The 21,078-nt window shown below is 48.0% G+C and overlaps 1 protein-coding gene across 1 annotated transcript; it reads right to left on the bottom strand.

The window, feature by feature from the left end:
- Positions 1-4,289: 4,289 nt before the first annotated feature.
- On the bottom strand, positions 4,290-20,794 carry btaf1 (BTAF1 RNA polymerase II, B-TFIID transcription factor-associated). The gene is made up of 38 exons (XM_067236474.1): positions 20,504-20,794; positions 19,326-19,449; positions 18,979-19,093; positions 18,231-18,374; positions 17,658-17,848; positions 16,502-16,635; positions 16,241-16,370; positions 15,980-16,048; positions 15,759-15,848; positions 15,573-15,668; positions 15,279-15,455; positions 15,034-15,174; positions 14,761-14,885; positions 14,265-14,385; positions 13,872-13,976; positions 13,614-13,763; positions 13,343-13,485; positions 12,925-13,099; positions 12,465-12,668; positions 11,594-12,014; positions 11,243-11,427; positions 10,984-11,140; positions 10,542-10,651; positions 10,153-10,354; positions 9,916-10,064; positions 9,534-9,686; positions 8,701-8,822; positions 8,410-8,577; positions 8,240-8,317; positions 8,006-8,135; positions 7,393-7,534; positions 7,135-7,265; positions 6,889-7,011; positions 6,614-6,766; positions 6,209-6,420; positions 5,766-5,925; positions 5,401-5,571; positions 4,290-5,246 (listed from the first exon to the last, which is right to left on the bottom strand). The coding sequence occupies exons 1-38, from the start codon at positions 20,515-20,517 to the stop codon at positions 5,100-5,102; spliced, it is 5,562 nt and encodes a 1,853-aa protein (XP_067092575.1). The 5' UTR covers positions 20,518-20,794; the 3' UTR covers positions 4,290-5,099.
- Between the last annotated feature and the right edge of the window lie 284 nt (positions 20,795-21,078).

The following is a 21,078-nucleotide window of genomic DNA, read 5'->3' as shown; positions in this document are numbered from 1 at the left end:
GAGGGTGGGAGCAAAGGGGGGCATTTAAGAGATCTAAATGCAACACTTACAAACTAAGGATTGGCTGTCGAATTTGGAATTGGCTCGGGTTTGATCAATGGAGTTGGGGGCTAAGTTACACTGGTTTTAGCAGTTTTGTGGACAATCCATCTGGATCCTCCTACATCATTGCGAGTAGACGTGTCGTCCCCCTTTTCTGTGTGTCGTGATTGTCCCGTGCTGGCACCCCGCAGTCGTACTCTCTTGGTTTTAGTCGCAAACTGTTTCTGGTAAAAGAAAACTAATCAAAACTAAACAGAAGATACTTTTTTTACTTATAGAAAAAAAAACTAAAAAGAGGCAAACAATGAGTAATAATAAGTATCCCTATGAAAGTGAATTCTGGGTATTTTTTGTGAAATTTCTTTCCCCACCCAGAAGGGTTTTCTATGTTTGTTCCTTCTCTATGATAGACATTTTGTTATGCACTACTCTTTGTATCTGGACAGTTTTCAACAGTCAGCAATTTTTTTTGTTAAAAGAAAAAAGGAGAAGTGTGCTTTCTGACTGACATGATGTTTTGCAATACCTCAATTTTGAAATATATTAGGAGAGAAATTGATATTTTCGAAGTAAGTTTATTCAGATAAAAAAAATATATATTAATTTAATTATTCGAGAGAAATGATTTAACAGATGGTTGATTTTATTTTTATCATGCTTATTTGCTTTTATTTTAAGATTTATTTTTGGAAAAAACATCAACTGAAGGAGCTAGAGCTTTATAACTTTAATATAATGATGTAGTTAGCTGAAGTACAGAGTCTACCTTATTACAGAGGAGGTTAGTGTGTGTCCCACTGGTCGGATCACCGTGGCAATACAGTGCCCCCAAACAACCCTAAAAGCGGTAGTGACCCAAGGAAAACACAAGTTCTCAAGTAAGAGATCTATAGAAATATCTGCTCTATCAGGTGCTCAGAGAAAACAACTGAAGATACTTCCCTTGTTTTGTATATTTATAATCAATCATTTACTATGCTGACCAGAATTGTGAAAGAAATCTTCTGTTCATGTTATTTTTTTAAGAAAACTTTTTTATGTTTCCTAAAAGTATGTGCTCCCTTTTGTTTTGTAAAAGCAACATACCCTGATTTGTTAGCCTGACATTGTTTGAAAATAGACTTTTGAAGGTCCTTGAGCAGATGGTGGAAAGAAAAGAATGTTATTTTTAAAACTAAAAATACAAGTGTTTCACCTGTAACTTGACCGAAAGCCCCCAAGGTGCATCAATTGAATGGTGGCCTTCTATTCACGCAAGACTTGAATTAGTCCCATTTTTTTAAGGCTAGGAACCTTGATTCTTTGTTGTAATGTGCAATACTGTTTGTACTGTTTGTAAAAAAGAAGAAAAAAAGAAAAAGAGGCATAAATCTTTATTGCAGAATTATTTTCATTGCAAGCATTGTGATTCACTAAAATCATTTTCTACTGTGTATTTACCTACTCTACATGCTAGTACCTTCCAGTAGTAATGTAGCCTTTGTACTGAGAAATTTTTCATTATTTTTAGAGATTTTGCTAAAAAAGAAAAGAATTTAAACATATTTACATATTTTCATTTTTATTTCGTATTTTCTTTACAGACTTATTTCTCAACCATTAATAGTTATTTGTGGGGGAGACTTTCATATCTGGTCAATGTCATTAATATTATTTTGTATTTTTACTTGGAATAAATTAATTTTATGATGCTAATTCTTTAAGAAAGTTTATTTTTTTGTTTGTTCACTTATTTTTTGAAGCTGAAAAACCTTTGTAATATTGTTACTAAAATGTCTAGATTTTTGAAATGCAAAGCTTTATGTGTTAACTCGCTGATGTTGCTTACATTGGTGTGACAATGATCTAAGGAGGAAAAAAAACACATAAGCGTTTGGTAATTAATGTTAAGTGATTGGCAATGTAAACAAATAAATGGGCAATAAAATAAAATGACAGTATGGAGAATGGTATGTTATATTATGGAAGCTGTACAACACTACTTGCCACTCCTACTGTTTCTGCAAATACTACTAAGTACTTCAACCCCAATGTGTATAGTAAACTACATTGTATGACCATGATAGATGTCACAACACTTCTTTCGATGGGAAACATCAAACTTGTAGATAATTCACTCATGTTGCATGTCCTCCCCCCGTTTGAATTAGTGATAGTAGGTTTGCCCCTGTGGGTACATCTGGCCATGTCGATTGGTGTGATTGTATTTAAGTATGAATGTAAATGTTCAGAATCACTGCATAGTTGAATGGATAGAGGTGTATTTGTGTAGTCATAAAAACTGCACTGGTCAAAATCTTTAATTTAGAGCTTTCTGCCCCTACTGTTCAACCCCCCGCTCCCCCCACCAACAAAATTAATAAGATAAAAATCACATACTTGACATGGTTAGCTTACAAATGCCCTAACTTGTAAATCTATTTGGCCAAGATGCGTACTAACCCTCTCTTTTTTCATGTGCCCTCACTTCTATTGATACATGCTCTAGACATGATGTCATGGAATCTCTCTAACATGGTCATCCAAGAGATAAAAGAAAAATGTCAACGTTGATCTGAGAATGTTATTTCTAGCTTGCCTTTTATACCATTTTTTACAGGTGGTGTTCTACTAATCCTCGTCTCTTATACTAATCTCATGGTTGCTTTCTCTCGAGGGTCAGTATTATACCATACCACCAAGTATTTGTTAATTTATTGCCCTTTTTTATTTTGCTAAGTAAACATTTTATACCCAATAAAACCCATGCAACTGTAAATGTGCAAAATGGAGGGCAAAGGTTCAATAGAAAGATGATCGTGTTTGGTGATTGAGGCCATTTTCATATAATCTTCTGTATAGATACTTCTATTTCATGTAACACTAGATTTGGCTAGTACACTGTATATTCACTTATTGCTTCATGGACGTTTCTCTCTGGGTAGGTAAACAGTAGGCCTCTTCATCATGTGATCTCAAAACAGGATATATATATATATACATATGTGTATGTGTGTGTATATATATATATGCATATGTGTATGTGTGTGTATATATATATATACATATGTGTATGTGTGTGTATATCTATGCATATAGATATATATAAAAAAAAGTGCTCAATATTTCTTTTTTCACAGACAACCCACCACTTTTTAAGATGTACTTTTTATGTTATCTGTGTTTATTTTTAGGTTTGTAATTTGATTTGATAACTGGTTCTATCTTGACAAGGCTTTGAGATTGTTGACTTGGACTTGCTTGTCTGACTTTGCAGTATAACTGTGATAAAAAAAACAAAACATGGAGCTCTATGCTGCTAATGCTTACTACTGCTTCAAGTTTGTAGTTCCTACCTTACTTTCCCCTTTTCTGTACTAATAAGCAAATCTTATTAAACGTAGTTGTATGACGCTGTGAAACATTGTCGTGTTTTGCATGGCCTTTCCACCTTTCATCCCTGTGAACCTTCTGTGTCTGATCATCTGAGTAGAGATAGGAACTCACCTCTTGTACGTGAAGATCGACAACTCAAGTCGAGTTAATTAGGAAACACCTGAGGCCAATGGTAATTACTGATATGAATTTTACTGCAGTATGTCAGTGAAAGAAAATCGTTATTGGCTTGATTCCATTCCAGTTCTTCCCTCCCATGTGACCTTATTCCACTCTCCCTCAAGACTCTGAGGTGGACGTGTCTGGGCTTGTCTGTGTTTCTATCCAAACATATCAGATCTGGAGAGAACAGCTTTACGCAGTGACAACGTCCCTGTAGTGTGGTACATTTGCATGCAAGTTAAAACCTTGCTATTGGCAAAGTCAGATCAAACTTCTGTGATATGCAGTAATATGACGTTGTATGCATCAAGCTGTTATCTTGCACCACTGTCACTGTCAGGTTCTCTATCGAGTGTCACTGCACAGCTACACCAGATGTCAAGGGAGCATGTACATGTCTACATCCTCGCCTGCTAACTCTGAGCTGTGGAACCATTAGACATCCAGATTGGACACCTGGTGTGCCTTCTGTGTAGGCCAAACACCTCAATCTTATAGGAATAACACTGGAACTAACACTTTCAGCTTTGGAAAAGTCTAAAAACTTTTTTCAAGGATGTTACACATAAGCAGTGCTCTGCTCTGCTGGTTATTCAAAGCCCAGCCCAGTTAGTACAGGACCACACCCTCTACTGGCAGTAATACAGTATGTTTGATGGTGTTATTGAGGTTGTTATAAACACAAAGAAACAACAGAAAGGTCTGAAGAATTTATTCAAATTCAATCAGTTTAACCAAAAAGCAGCAATTACTGAAATATTTACAGGTCTGCATTTTCCTAAAACACTTTAAGCGAGGAGTCTAAGGTGCCGGGTTTGGCTGGGCCCCAAGGTGAAGTCCCTGTAACGCTGCTTTGGTGCAGTGAAAACTTCTCACAAGGGTTCTGTAGACGTTGCTTTCAGTGATCAGATCTCGCTGTGGTGACGAGGGGGTCACGTGACTGTGCGTGGGCAGGGATGTGTAGAGCCAACCACCAGAGAGGATGGGAGGGACATCCATTATTGTAGTCTTAGCATGTCTATAACCCACAGCCCAATTCAGTAGCCAGCTACAAAACATCCCAGGGCTCTGTGGGTTCACCACAACGCATTCCCTTTCCCTTTAAATCACACACACATTGTTTTCCAGCAGACAAGAAGTGGGTGTAGGAGGGCTTTTTAAGACTTTCGGTTTCTTTAGGAGGTTCATGATGTAGGGGAAAGTGTTCCATGTGGCTGCACCACGGCCAGGCCACGAGGCGGAGGAGGAACCCACGTGGCTGCACCACGGCTAGGCCACGAGGCGGAGGAGGAACCCAGTACCTCCATGTTCCCCCAAAAAGGGGAGAAAAAAAAGATACGGCGTGACCGGGTTGTGGGGCTGGTGACGTGGTTAAGAGTAGGGGGCCGGGTCAACACTGAACATGGCTGGGATTGGGAGAGGAAGGTTCAAGAGACAAGAAGCCAAGCTGTGTGTGTGTGTGACGGGGCTGGGAATCCAATGAAAGTCCAAAAGAGCCTGTAGAGTCCCCATGGTGTGGGTTACTGGAGGGAGTGCATGAAGCTGTCCAGGTCGTACTCGTTGTCGTACTGCTGCTGGTCCCACAAGTCTCCCAGGCCATCCAACACAGACTTCATGGAGGCCTTGGCTGAGGTTGACGAAGACTCGCCCTTCTCCCCCTTCTCCCCCTGGAGATAGTGGGATTCATTAGAGAAGGAATTAGAACACACACACACACACACACACACACACACACACACACACACACACACACACACACACACACACGGAATGTGTCTGAATTTGGTAAGAACGTACATAATATAAAATCAAAAAACGGACCTTGTCGAGAGTAAACAGGTTGAGGAGCTGGTCTGTTCCCATGCTCTGTAGGCTGGCATTCTCCTGACTGATGATCGTGTTAGCGATGCTCATCTTGAACTTCTGTAGGCCCATGATCTTCTCCTCCAATGTGCCCCGCGTAATCAGTCGGTACACATTCACCACACGTTTCTATTAGGACACACACAGCATTAAGTAATCACTACACATCTTTGATGCATTTTGACACATTACGTTTTGAGAAGAGACTTTGTTGAAACAAACAGATTTCATACCCAGAATCCCCTTGAGTAGTGTGTGTGAACAGCATAATGATACTAGGCCTGTAAGTGTGTGTGTGTGTGTGTTGGCCCATCCTCTGGTACCTGTCCTATCCTGTGGGCTCGGTCCATGGCCTGCAGGTCCCTCATGGGGTTCCAGTCGTGCTCCACAAACACCACGGTGTCTGCGCCCGTCAGGTTCAGACCCAGACCTCCCACATGCGTGGTGAGGAGCAACACGTCTATGGACGGGTCATTGTTGAACCTGAGCAAGAGAGGGAGGAGTGAACAAAATAAAAATCAAATAAGTTCAGGTATACAGCAAGTGGGACAACTGACTTAAAATGGAGCACAGAATTTGCTTCCAACAGTGCGTCCTTGATGTGCCCCCTCCTGGGCCACACTCCCACCCAGCCTGACCGCCACCCAGCCTGACCGCCACCCAGCCTGACCGCCACCCAGCCTGACCGCCACCCAGCCTCACCGCCACCCAGCCTCACCGCCACCCAGCCTCACCGCCACCCAGCCTCACCGCCACCCAGCCTCACCTGGAGACGATGGCGTGGCGCATGCCCGCGGGCACGCTGCCGTCCAGCCTCAGGTAGGTGACGCTGGGCAGCTGGGGCTTCAGCAGGTCCTGCTCCACCATGTCCAGCATGCTCTTCAGCTGGCAGAAGATCAGCACCCGGTGCTGGGCCACCACCACCTCCGGAGCCCCCTCTGCAGAGGCCACGGCCCCCAGCCCACAGTCCAGCAACAACTGGGAGGATGGAATGGTGGGAGAGAGATTAGGTCTTTAGGATTATAAAACTCACCTAATCTTAACACTCTATTGTCCTAAAGATAGAAGCAATTGCCAAGTGACGCATGTGTAAGGGTTGGTGTGGTTTGAGGGCGGTGTTGAAGTTAGATGGTGCATCAGCGCAGACGGGCGGAGGAGGACAGTGCCGTACCTGTTTGAGGGCAGAGAGTTTGGGAGCGTGCTGGATGTCTCGGAGGCTGGTGTGTTGAGCAGCCAGCTGGTCTGTGATGCGTCTGTACTCGGGGTGCTGGGGCGTGAGGACCAGGCCAGGGTGGTTACACAGCTTCCTCAGGTACTGCAGGGCCTGGAGAGGGGAAGCAGTCAACCAAAGTAACCATTAGTAGCTCAAAGTAAAATACATACATTTTACCCTTATTAAAATATGTAGGTAGTCTATGGGCCAAAGAGCAGCACGTGTGTGTTTACCTGGAAGACATGTCCAGTTGCCTTCAGCTTGGGCTTCTCCACCTCTTCCACTGAGGCTGTGGAGATGGTGTCTTCCACACTGACCTTGGCTCGTGACTTGGCAAAGTCTTCATACAACTGAACCTACAGACAGAGAGAGCCAGGGGCTTGGTTAGGGTTGCAAACTGGATAGGAGGGACATGAAAGAAGAAGAAGAGTAGATGGAAGGAGAGACCAAAGAGGTTGAGGGAGGAGGGGGGGTGTTACCTGCAGAGGGCTGAGGTTACAGTAGTAGTCCTGGATGATCTTGGGGGGCAGGTCCTGGAGCACATCCTCCTTCATCCTCCGCAGGAGGAAGGGCAGCACCTGGCGATGCAGAGCCTCCATGGCCAGAACGCCTGAGGAGAGGAGGACCGCCGCACACAAGCATTTTTACCAACAACTTCATCAGGAAAAGCTCCCTTTTATTAGTAGACAACTCCTACCATCACCACCACGAGTCTAGTACGCGCTCTCAGATCTTACCCGCTTCCTGCTCCCGAGAGGAACTCTTGGCGTCGCGACTGGCCAGGATAGGCTTGCCGTAGCGGGCGGCAAACTGGCGTTCGGTACCCAGGAAGCCCGGCATGAGGAAGTCAAAGAGCGACCAAAGCTCCAGAACATTATTCTGGAAAGGATAGGTCACATCATCCAATTACATTCTAAAGATTAGAAAAGGATCTCTTAGGATTGAAACACGCCTCTAGTATTTATTTAGGAACCTCACACAAAAGGCCTTTTGTCTAAGGAAAGTCATTGCCTACATACTGCCACCGAGGGTAATGCAGTGGTATATCTTCTCCTGAACAGCACACAGACTCAATGAGAAGCCAATGCAACAAATCCCACTGCGCAGTAAAGGCAGGGATAATTAGAGCGGAGAAGAAAACAGATTAGCAAACATTGATTTGAGGCAGGACTCGGCCCTCAGGAGGATTGCGTTCCTAAATAAAGATTAGGATCCAAATGCTAAAAACAAACTAACATACAGTCCTGCTGGTGTACAGGCAGAAATAATATCATCTAAACTACAAAAAAGTACAACAATAAACAAAGTTGTGGATCAACATCGACCACAAGTGCCCAACACTATTCCCACCTGGATGGGTGTTCCTGAGAGAATGATCCGGAAGTTGGCAGCCAGCTGTTTGATGGCCTTGGAAAGCTTGGTCTTCCCATTCTTGATCACATGACCCTCATCCAGGATACAGTAATTGAATTTGATATTCCTAGAAATGAACAAAGAAAATACAACATGCAAAAGTCTTCCAGTATCCCAAAAATAAATGAATATTTGATTTATTTTTTATAATAATGAAGAAAATATACATACCTAAAAAAGTCAATATCGTTCCTTACAACATCGTAAGAAGCTACTATAAGGTTATGCTTTTTAACCTGGTGTTGCAACCTTGAATATGAAAACAAAAGGTCATTAAAAACGGGTCTCTCCCATACAAGCCTCTCCCAGCCAGTAGCGGCGTGCATGCGTGTGCGTCTCACCGGGCTCTCTCGGTGGGGGGTCCGGTGTAGTGAAGGGGGTTGAGGAACTCTCTAGTGCAGAACTTGCCCACCTCATCTACCCAGTGGCCCGTGAGCGTGGGGGGGCAGACCACCAGGGACGGGAGGGGGTTGCTGTCAGGCGCCTTGGTCTTGGCATACTCTTGTGTCCTACATACACACACACACACACACACACACACACACACACACACAAGTTTGTGACGGGAACATTTAATTAAATATGCTGACAGTGTGTAGTTGAAATTAAGGTGCGTGTGGTGCCGGCTGTACCTGAGGTAATGGTCCCCAGCCAGGATGCAGATGGACTGCAGGGTCTTGCCTAGGCCCATGTCGTCACACAGAATGCCATGCAGCTTGTACTTGTTGAGGAAGGACAGCCAGTTGACCCCGTCCTAGGAGACAAGACAGTCCCGTCACGATCCACAGACGCCACCAAGGCCTTATGTGGCCGACTCCCAACGCTAAGTGAATCATGTCACGCGCCAAGGACAGTGGTGGTATATCCAGTGCAACATCACCGTTTACATCAAGCTAATGCATGTCTCCTTGAAAGGGAGTGTCAGCAGATTCTCTCCCACGCCCATGTCCTCCCTCTGCAGCGCCATGGTTGGGGGGGGGAAGGGCGTGTCGGGGCCCATCCAGCCCGACAGCGCTGCAGCTCTGCTGGGCTCCATGAGGAGCTGGCCCAGTGTCTAAACCTGTTACCGGAGCTCCATTACAGAGATGGACAGGAGGCCGAGCCAGAAAGCACACTACCCACTGCCAACTCTAGAAGCTGCCAGCCCAGCCCAATCCCATCCATTCCACTACTTTAGATTTGTTGTGACCAGAAGCCATTCGCTGTCAGCAGTATACTAGCCCCCCACCCCCACTACTCCCGCACCTTTTTTTCCTGGCTCTAGCCTTTACAGCAGAAACCAGTTTGTAGAGGCTGGCAGGAAAACAATGAGGGAGAAGATGGAGGAGCACATAAGTGCTGAATCACTGGCAGGGTTATTTAACTTGTTAAGAGCAAGCGCCTCATTTCTCTTCAACCGCCGGGAGTCATGTCATTGAGAAGCATTTGCGCGCACACACGAAAATTTTCCATCGGCCGCACACACCTGTTGATACTTCCTGAGTTCGGCCTTGATGGGGACAGGGATCTTGTAGTTCTCCAACTTCCTGGCATCCAGCAGCTGCTCCAGGAAGTGGCGCTCTCTGGCCTTCTGGCGAATCAGATCAGCCGACATCGCTGGAGGGTCTGGTATGCCCGCCTACACACACACACACACACACACACACACACGACACATCCCTGCCATTTTCTGCATGCGACACATGAAACACCGCCCTCTGGTAGAAACACGACAGCTTCCTCTGAACTGCAACTTCCCAGTTAGCGTGGGAGCATAACTGTGTGCGTGACAGCATAACTGTGTGCGTGACAGCATAACTGTGTGCGTGACAGTACCGGGCAGTGAGAGGGCGTGCATGTGTGTCTACCTCCAGGGGCAGCAGGCGGATGAGCGTGGCGAAGCACTGCGTGGCCATGAAGCGGACGCTGTCGCTGGGGTCGCTCATCCTGCCCAGCACGGGCACCACCAGCAGCACGATGTAGGGCACGATGTCCACGTCAAGCTGCTCCATCACACCTGGGGAAGGCCCTGGTCAAGGAGTCCACTTCACCTCCCGGTCCCGCCCACCCCCAAACACGCCACAGGGAGGAATGAGGAAGGATACAGGCCATGGCCTCGATGGCGCCCTCCTGCTTGGTGCAGTCCTCGATGTCGGCCAGCCACGGCAGCACGCGCTCCAGGAACAGGTTCATGGTTTCCAGGGTGGCGATCTTGCTGAGCACGCCCACGCAGCGCGCCGCCATGTGACGCGTGGCCGTGTAGGGGTGCTGCAGGCAGGTGAACAGGTGCGGCAGGTGCTCCAACAGCTGGCGTGGGGGAGACACGGTCGTTAGCGTCACCTGGCCAGGGCTTATGACAGGTAATTTTTTATTTAACCAGGCAAGTCATTAAAAACCTATTATTAGACACTCTTAAAAAATCCTGGACCCTAAAGAACCCTTCCAAACAAAATAACCCTTTCAGGTCCCTAAGAAGTGTTCTAGAAGAACTGACCAGGGGTTTGAGTTGGAGAGCCATGGCCCCTGCCGTGACCTCTAGAACCTGCAGAGAGTTGACAAGCTCCTGGGCGGCAGCATCTCCTCGCTCCAACTGGACCTGGACATCTGGAACACATACACACACTCTCAGGACACATTGCTCAATGACCACACACAGGTGATTTGATGATCGGGGGAAATGGAGTCAAGTCAGATGGCTGAGCGGTGAGGGAGTCGGGCTAGTAATTTGAAGGTTGCCAATTCGATTCCCAGCCGTGCCAAATGACGTTGTGTCCTTGGGCAAGGCACTTCACTCTACTTGCTTTGGGGGGAATGTCCCTGTACTTACTGTAAGTCGCTCTGGATAAGAGCGTCTGCTAAATGACTAAATGTAAAGTGTAATCTAAGTCAAGGCCTCGGGACAGTGCAACTGGGATTTGGTTCGGTTGCTGCCGTACCGATGCCTTGGTCGTCGTCCACCACTGCCCTGAGAGGCCCCACCATGGTCTCCCACAGGTAGGGCAGGGAGCTGGTCAGCTCTGGGCCAAAGTGCCTGGCTACCGTCGTCAAGGAGAACTCAGCCCCTCTCCTCTGAACCAAACACGGCTTCTTACTCTGAAATAATACGAAGTAAGACACCCACAGAATATCGTTAGCATCTTTCAACAAGCCAAACGTTGTAAAAATGTCATCATCCTCCCCATGTAGGACCCATACCTCGTCTGTTTCCGTGGTAATTGTACTGCCAGGGGGGAGTTCGGTGGTGGGGGTCTTGGGGTTCCTGGGGGCGGGGCCTCTCTTGCTAGTGATGGCGAAGGCTGCCCTCTGGAGGCGGTACAGGGTAATGATGCCTTTGGTCTTGTTCACCATGTGATGAGAGCAGTCTTTTTCAGAGGCACCAGCTAGCAGTCGGGGGGAGGAAGAGAAAAAGAAAAAAAAAACAGTAAACCGAGTTAAGCAGCTTCTATGGAAAGTGTTTCAAATGTGTGTAGGATGTGAAGAGACACAGATAATATCGTTTGTTGTGGACACGAGACGATGACGTGTGTGTGTGTGTGCGTTCCTCACCTTTGGCCGCCTCCAGGTTGGCGGGCACGGGGCAGGCGGAGGAGGGCGTGAGCAGGGGGTCGACACACACCGAGGCACACAGGTTCTTGAGGATCTTGGGGTTGGGGCAGGGCTGGCGCCCGGCGCACTGCCGCAGCAGCTTGGCGATGAAGGAGGCGGCGTAGCCCTGGACCAGCGTGTTCTCCTCGCGCTTGGCCGCCTCCATCAGGGGCCGCACCAGCGGGTTCAGCTTGTCGGGCAGCGCCCGGAGGTTGACGAGGGCGCAGGCGGTGAACATGTGCACCCGCAGGTGCAGCTGCTGCCACTCGGCGCTGGTCTCGCCCACCGTGGCCTGGGCCTGCTGCCGCTTGCCGTCCAGGGGCTGCCACTGCTTGGAGTGCAGGTTGAGGCCCACGGTGGACTCGGTGAAGATGGTGGTCACCTGGGGGGGTGGTGAGGAGGGAGGAGGGTGTGAGTGAGAGAGAGACAAGAGTGGGGGAGAGAAAGAGAGTGCGAGTAAGAGTGCAAGTGGGAGAGTGTCCGTGTGTGCGTGCGTGCACGTCCAGCATGCAAGCGCGACGCCGATTGTCTGATGAAGCAGTTACTGGAAGACGTTAGCGATTTTGGAAGCGTTACCTTTAATTACATTTCATGTGAACCGTTTTGTTAGCCCTGGGGACCATCAATAACTATATCAGCCAGCTGCTCCTTGGTGTGTTCAGCCAAACAGATGAGAGTGGCAGAGGTGAGGAGCAGATAGTCAATATTGACACAAGGAGCATCTGCCACGCTAACAAAGCCCCCCCCCCCCATATGACTCAGCGGAAAAACACTGGCACATGCATGACTGGGGGTGATGAGTGAGTGCGTGCGTGCGTGGCGCCCTCCTCACCAGCTCGTTGGCCTGGTCGATGGTGAACACGCTGCAGTTGAGCCGCTCCCCCACGTCGATGTGGGCGTCGGCCAGCAGGCTGATGAGCTGCTTGCACTCGTTCTGCATGCGCGTGAAGGGGATGGCGATCTCGTCGTAGTACAGCTGCTCTGATAGGATGGCCAGCAGGCGTGGCTGCACCATGGCAGACACCACCTGGCAGTCCTGGGAGAGACAGAGAGAGAGAGAGAGAATGAGTGAATGGAACGGTGGTGAAGTGACTGAAAAAAGGAGAAATTAAGTGTATGGGTCATTCCACAATTACAGTAATTCGGTATCAAAACTGAATCGACAATCTCCTCCAAACCGAGCTTCATAAGCTCCAGTATACAAGTTTTGGTTTCGTTTCTTACAAAAGAACAGCCAAATATGGAAAAAAAGGAACACAAGAACGAGATGAACTGCCAGGCCCGGGCTTCACCTTCTGCAGAGCGGCCCACTCACACAGCACCAGAGCCACGGCGATGCGCTGCAGGGCAGACTTGGAGTTGAGGTGGAAGAGCAGCAGCTGGCCCAGAGACTCGGCGGGGCGGATCTCCTGGGAGGACGCGTTGAGCTGCGGGTCAGATATGCACTGGCACAGCCCCCCCAGCAGCCTGCCCACACAGAGACAGAGAGAGACACAGATAGAGAGACAGAGACACAGAGAGAGAGAGACAGACAGAGAGACAGACAGACAGAGAGAGAGACACAGATAGAGACACAGAGACACAGAGAGACAGAGACAGAGAGGGGATGGTGATGCTTTGAATTGAGCAAACCCCCTTGGAGCCAAGCTAGGAACATTTGGGAGATGTTAACAGTGTGTGAGCAGGGTGGGTGGTGAAGGAGAGACTAACTTGGCAGCCATGAGGCGAGCCCGCGTCACCACATAGTCCCGCGTCAGGGGGTCTTCCGCCACAGTCTCCGCCCCCGCGATATACTCCTGGACGGCCTCCTTCACCTGACAGACTCCCTGGCGGGCCTTCACTCCAGCCTTCTCCTATCACACGCAAGAAAATATCCAGGGTTCAATATCTTACCTAGATTCGATTTGAAGACTTCATGAAAAAGCATGAGCGATCGTGGTTGCTCTGATCCATTTGTCAACATGGTTGTGGGAACGTTGACCTTGGAGCGAGCCTTGACTTCCAGCAGCATGTTGAGGTCTATGGGGATGTGTGCTGCCTGCATCATGAGACACAGCCAGGCTCCCATCCAGGGACAGCTGGCTGCCACCACATACTGCTGGGGGGCCTGGTGGAGCAGAGCTGTCCACACCTGCAACACACACACACACACACACATTACAATCAAGGCGTTCCAGGAATCGGAACAATCTCAAACAACCTGTGAGGTAGTTCTGTGTGTGTGTGTGTGTTCTGACACCTTCTGGATGAGGTCCAGGATCTCCTGATTGCTCTCCAGGATACAGGACTGGAAGATGTGGCGCAGCATGTCTTGCAGGATGGGGTTGAGCCACAGCGCACAGCTCTGGAGACCACAACACAACACCAACTGAAACTACAACTTCCACTGACTCACACACACACACACCACAACAGCTGAAGAAAGGTGACGACCAACTCACTTAATTAGACTAAGTCTATTAAAAGGGACCTTTCACCCATCTTACCTGTAGTGATAACATATGTATTTTGGGGGTAAACTGTCCCATTAACTAATTTAGGTGTAAACAAAGAAATACATGCTTGGTATCATTATACCTATTATTATAAGCATATTACCCTCACATCATCCCTCGCACACACACACACACACCTGGTCAGCCTTTGATAGGAGTGTGTACAGTGTCTCCAGTGCGGCCCGTCTGACGGATGAGATGGTGTGTCTCAGGAAGGGCCAGACTCGTGGCACCAGCACCGTCAGTGACTGCTGCATGCTGGAGGACACACAATCACCAGCAACAGGCCTACTTAGTAACGTTTGCAGGTACAAAGACTGTGTGCCACGTTTTAAACAGGGGCTACTTCGACCACTACGTAAAGGCATAGCTTTTTGAGAGATATATGCGCTGACAAACTCATATCCATTATGTTTAAACTTTGCAATGACATGAGAATTTCATCGTAAAAGCAACGTATTAAAATGTAATAAGAAATACGTATGTTCTGTGCAACAGGGCTTGTGCCTGAAATAAATAATGAGTGAATAAACCCTTTTGGGCCCGTGATTGTGGCAGCACCATGCATGCACGTGGTACACGACAGAGCTTCCACCAGAAGCGCGGTGCGAGTGTGTCGTGTCGGCCACAGACCTGCACTGCCGGACCTGAGGGTAGGTGAGCAGCGAGGACAGCAGGGTCATAATACTGTTGGTGGAGGCGGTCAGGTCATCAAGCTCCAGGAGAGCGTCCCACAGGGTGTTCACTATGAAGGGCACCTGCACGCACACACAGAAACACACACACACTCAGGAACAGCGTTCTGGAGTCTCCGTGGGCGGGGGGGGGGGAGTAAACACCATCTCAACACCAGTGAACCTCAGCACCACTACAGCAGGTAGTGACAGGAGGGCAGGGGGGACAGACCTTGTTGGGCAGCAGTTGGACCAAGCCCTCCACCACAGGGATGAGGGAGGCGGCGGCCACGGCCCGGACGTCGTCGTCCAGGTCCTGCAGGCCCTCGGTGATGGCGGGGAGCACGCGGGGGAGCAGAGCTTTAATCAGGTCCTGGGAGGGAGACCAGAAAAGGGATCAGACTCGTCTTCTGGATTGACGCAGGCTGATAAACCACCGCTGCCCACGCGGGCAGTGTGAGGGACGGAGCGTCGTACCTGTCGCACGGCCAGGGCGTACTTGATGCCCAGCAGGCCGCCGTGGCGGACCTCCCACTGGTCCTCCGTCAGCAGCTTCAGCAGGATGTCCACCGTCATGGCCACGCCGCCGTCGGTCATGTGACGCAGCGCCACGCCCAGGGTCTGGGCGCAGGTCTCTCGGACAGGAGCCACCACCTGACCGGAGAACGGCGAGCAAAAGAGAGAGAACGAAACAAAAAGAGAGAGGATCAGATACCAAGCCAGCCTCAGCCTGTGTGAATCCCATGTCCGTAGCGCGGAGAACAGGCTCACCTCATCGGACACAAAGTCGCCGAAGCGGTCCAGGGCGAAGACGCAGAGCAGCCGGATGACCAGGTCCTCCAGCCACTCCTGGTGCTGCCTGGACATCTGGGTGGGGAAGGGTTCAAAAGGTTACACCTTCTGACACGGGGGGTGGGGGGGGGGGTGGGGGGTTATGGGTCTCCGTGGGGAACCTACCTGTTCGGCCGTGCAGCCCACCAGCTTGCCTCCTCCCGCACCCTGACTCTTCAGTATCTCCCTCAGGCCCGTGCCTGCGCCGTGACGAACCTGCACACAAACACACAGTCCGCTCGAAACACGGCAGTCCTGGAGATCCTCGTCGTGGATAGGGGAAACCTAGGCTTTTGGCGTTTGAAATGGACTGAGGAGGACTTCGAAAAGGTGGGCCAGATTCTCACCTCCCATGAGGGGTTGAAGAGGTCGTTACACAGCTCATCACAGAAGCTCTCCAGAGGCCACTCCTGGGTCTGCAAACAGAGCAGGCAATACATTTGAAGTGACTTTCTGAAAGGAGATTGTGTTGCTGAAGCTACTGTATGCATTGCTGGCAAAGATGAAGCGTAAAGGTGTAAAATGTCACAGCTCCTCGGTAGACTCTTACAAGGTGTACTACAAAAAAATATTCTGCCCTTGTGTGTACGATTTTCACTGCAGCTTACCTCATCGGATTGACTGGAATGATCTGGAACGTTGTCAATTAAGACTTTGTGCTCAGTTGCCGGTTGGTCGATGACAACGTTCGTCGTTTTCCTGCGTTTCTCTTCAGGTTCCCCCTCAAAACTGTCATTACTGTTAGGGGGAAGGCGTACATTAATGACACTAGATCTCACCCTTAAATAGTCAATATTGTATCAAAAGAACGGACCGATGCAAACAAGAAGGTAAAAGTGTTCGAAAGCCGTTTCAAAAACCGAAGCTACCTCTTCTCGTTGGGATCCAGGTCTCTAGAGCGCTGCTTCGCAACCAGCTTGGCCATACGCTTGGCTTTGTTTTTCTGTCGGTTGCTCATTCCAGGTCGAAACTCTGAGTCGATCAACTCTGCAGCTTGCATGGGCTGGGGAAGAAGAAGAAGAAAAAAGCAGAGCGAGACTAAATGGCTTGTTTTGCTTCTGGCTTTGCCAATTTGGAGGCAGAAGCTACAACTAAGATCACATCGGGTAGATAGCGCATGAGCCACGTTCACATCCGTCACACTGAAGCAGATAAGACAACCGCAGCCATTACGGCTTCACATCTGGTCTAGCTGATAAGACAAGATGCAAAAACCAAGACTTCGCCTTCCACCTGACAGGATTTCACATCAGAAGACTGCATGAAAGAAAGAGGCCATGAAGAACATGGCATTTACATTTAGTCATTTAGCAGACGCTCTTATCCAGAGCGACTTACAGTAAGTACAGGGACATTCCCCCGAGGCAAGTAGGGTGAAGTGCCTTGCCCAAGGACACAACGTCAGTTTGCATGACCGGGAATCGAACTGGCAACCTTCGGATTACTAGCCCGATTCCCTCACCGCTCAGCCACCTGACTCCCTACATGGCAGTAGCGAGAGCAACGCATGCTAGTTCATCTCCTGACTTGACACCAGCAGTAAGCAGCAGAGAGACAGCAGCGGGGGGGGGGGGGGGCTCGTCATCTTCGCTGCTCTCCGGTCACACCTGTTTCCACATGGCCTGGTAATTCAGCCCACGCTAGGGCAGTTTAAATACACCTGGAATCACTGCAGGACGCCAAGAGCAATCTTCAGGCAGGCTACTGAACCCAAAAGAGTTGGACACTCGCTAATTTTCCATACCTTTGCTGGCCAAAATAAAAGGTCCACCAAGGAGACAAAAACCTTACACTGCTTCTCCCAAGAGCAAATAAAATCTTTGTGCAGGGAATAATGCTCAGGATAAACCCATTTTGTGATTTCTGTAATCCGACATCAAACTAATTTATGTGAAAGTGGAAGACTGCAGTAGCCAAGGCTTGTACTTGGTGCCACATGGTGTCAAGCTTGTTAAAATGCCTCTCGGGAGAAGCCGGGTCCTCATTAGCAGCTGTAGAAAGCACCGGAAGCCAGTGGTGACTCACCACGTGGTTCCGTGAGCTGGAGCAGGCGGAGGCCTTGGCCCCCGGGGCCTTGGCTGTGCAAGTGTCTTCCAGGTCTTCGTCGTTAAACAGCTCCTCCGTGTCCATGCCCAGCGCGGCGCCCATGTCCAGCCCCAGCTTCCTCTGCAGCAGCTTCCGCTGGCGAGCCAGGCGCTCTTTAGGATCCACCTCACCTGAGGAGAGACGGGATGAGAGGCTTAGGCCTGGGCATTTATGGACCAGAACAACTCACCAGGTTAAGGAATTGACACCCAGTAAGTGGTAATGAGTAAATGTTGGTAGGTTACATGTAGTATTCTGCATTGCATCTATGTACTATCTTGTACGAAATAAATGTAAAGTTAGAATGTTTTCCTTAAGCTTGTGTGTGTGTGTGTGTGTGTGGGACCAGACATCCTTACTGGGTTCTAGAGGTTGAGAAAGTATAGGCCACAAGTCATTACCAAAGGGCAGGGAGTGCCAAAAGGACAACAGGCAGCAATTTCGCATTCAAATAAAGAACAGAGAACAAAAGGTAAAATCCTTCCTCTATTCAAATCCATGCCAGATACTAACCTGACTTGTCATCCTGGACCTCAAACTCAACTCCAGCAGAGCCGAGCAGGGAGGCACCGTGCTTCAGCAGCCGGGACATATCAAACCGGTAGAAGCTCAGGCGGTCAGGTGAGGAGTCCTCAGGGGAGAAGTCTGCACATGACTCTGGAGAACGATTGGAGAGGAGTGCATACCCACAGAGCAGTTAGAACATTCATCAACAGCCATCGTCTCCCATCACCCGAGCAATGGGACTGGTATGCTTATGCACAGCATATAGAAGACAATTACCCTTGGGAATCAAACACCTTCTTCATGGAACCTTATGACATGCTTACACCAACCTTCCTGGTCAACTCCAGCAAGAACTTAAATATTCTATTAACAATGTTTCATTGCTACATGGGAATGTGCCCCCAGATAATTTGCTCAAATGCTAAAATTCACTTGGAGCATTTTCAAACTCTGATTCCCTACTCCTCCACACTCCTCGTGCCTCGTAACCATCGAAACCAACTCCCACTTGTTACGCAAGTGCATTCAACTGGCACCCTTGTTGTATAACAACTCGTTGATAAACGTTTGACTGTTTTTCATATTTTTGCACATACCTACTCCTTACTCCTGTGGCCTAGGTACTAAAATAAAAGCCATTCACTGGTTCAAGACAAATTCAATAATGGTTAACGGAACATTCAAGCTTTTTCTGTTTCTTTTGGTCCAGAATATGACCGGATTGCAATTCATATTACCAGGGCCTGTCGCTCACCTTCTTTGGGTTTGGGTGCTGGGTTCCACTCAGGGATGTTCTTCACTATGGCTTCCACAGCCTGACCTGCTGCAATGCGTGTATCCCAGTTTGGACTCCTCAGGTAGGTCAACACCTTTGGCACATAAAACTGTCAGAGATGCTGGAAGCTGGGGACTGTATAATAGTGTGACTGACAGCACAAAGCACAGAAAAACAAACCAGTCTATTTGTTCAAAAACAGTAACCTAGCTTAGTTTTATGATCAACCCAGTAAAAAGGAGAACGCTATATTGAATGTGAGGGGGTATGATGCCTGCACTGTAGGGAGGGGCATGTCTGGAGCTGACACCTCGGTATTGACTCACCTTGGCCAAAAGATTGTTAAGTTCATGTGGGTGGAGTTTGACAACATCTCCCAGCTGCTGGGCAGCAGCTTTCCTGGTCACTGGGGTTGTCCCCGTGTCCAGCAGGATGAACAAACGATCAAGCCTTAGTTTGGAAGGGATGAGGAAAATATCAGAGAGAATTTAGGGAAAAGGAGGATTAAGTAACAACGCTACACCGTTTCTTTCATCCTCTCAAATGAGACATGTTTTATCCTCCACCTGTGGGTGGATTCTGTCTGCATCAAGTTTGCTCCATTAAAAACAGGCGTGACTCCTTTAAATCTGGAACAGGATGTGCATGCTGCTACTCTGATAAAAACAAACGGCAGTAAAACAAACTCAATATTGACAACAACAAAATCCCCCACAAAATGAACGGCTTTCAGTAATTCAGTTCCTCATGCTATAGCTTAACACAATCCTGCATAGCCTACTCTTCTGCTGCAATGTGAAACACCCCTACACATTGAGGTAGCTCAGAACAGTTGTCCTAATGCTAACTCTGTTACTGGATCAATGGATCTAGGCTTACTTAGTTATCACTTGTCATTAGCGGTCAGGTTTGTAATTATAAATAGATCGGATTAGCGAAGGCTGTGCACTGTCCCCAGTTCCCCCTACATAGCGTCACTGGTCACCACTTCAATACAAACGCCGGTTCTTCAATCATCACAAACGCTGAAAACGTTTTGATGCACTATGAAATCATAGCTACATAAAACAAGATGTTTGATAATAACTCTTAAGAAGATATCTGAAGTAAAAAGCAAGTTTTACAAGGCTACTATATGCCTGCTAGCTAGCTAACTAGCCTAACAATCATAATTAATCGAAAATACAGTTTTAACTTTCTAGATCTGCCTTCTGACCACTCACTCACAATGCGTTGATACAGTGGCATGTGAAGCGCAACGAGCATGGCCTTTACAGTACTACATGCAGCTAGTGTAACTAGCTATTGGCTAGTAAAGAAGCCATGACAACATGAGTAGCACCCCTGGCCCTACCTAGCATAGAACATGGCAAAGGCATGTACGAGACAAATTATGGTTGCTAGCTATGCTAGCAAGCGAGCTGTTGGCACTCACAATGCGATTGATCGAGCAATGTTAGCAAAACGGCAGTTTATTTTTGATCAACATAAAAGTTAATCTTACCGAGATACGGCCATGGCGAAATTTTCAGTTTAAATGTGCTATTATGCGTTCCGCATTCAACAGGGAGAACCATGTAGTAGAGGGCCTGCTGGTGCGTCTTGCCACCCGGATTCAGCCTAAATGCGTTCACCAATTCATGGTCCAAAGCAGTCCCTCTTGTTTCTTCAGTAACTTCTTGTGCAACGTATTGCCAATTTTCAACCATAGATCACTTTAAAGCTTGAATTAACCTTCAGAACTACTCCCAGATAAGAACTTTAATCTGATAAGTATTAAAGAGAAATTTTGTTGTTCACAAAGAGCAACCCAGGAGGCTGATTTTATATGAGGAGCCATCTTGCATTTATTCCTTTCTCCATAGCAGGCGGCGGCTGATTGGTTAGAAGCTATCGGAATAGCCAATCAAAGTCCACATTCAAAAAGGAAGCCGTAAAGAAGTAAAAACTGACAGGAAGTACTTTTTTTCTCTCCAAACTTTTGGATGTCCAAAAAAACTGCAATACATATCTAGTGTAATACATAGCAAATGTGACATTGAATTTGTGCAATTGAAATTGCAATGTGGTACAAGTATG

The sequence above is a fragment of the Osmerus mordax genome, chromosome 5 (assembly GCF_038355195.1).
Source record: "Osmerus mordax isolate fOsmMor3 chromosome 5, fOsmMor3.pri, whole genome shotgun sequence".
In the NCBI taxonomy this organism is placed as follows: Eukaryota; Metazoa; Chordata; class Actinopteri; order Osmeriformes; family Osmeridae; genus Osmerus; species Osmerus mordax.
This window is presented reverse-complemented; position numbering and strand designations above follow the sequence as displayed.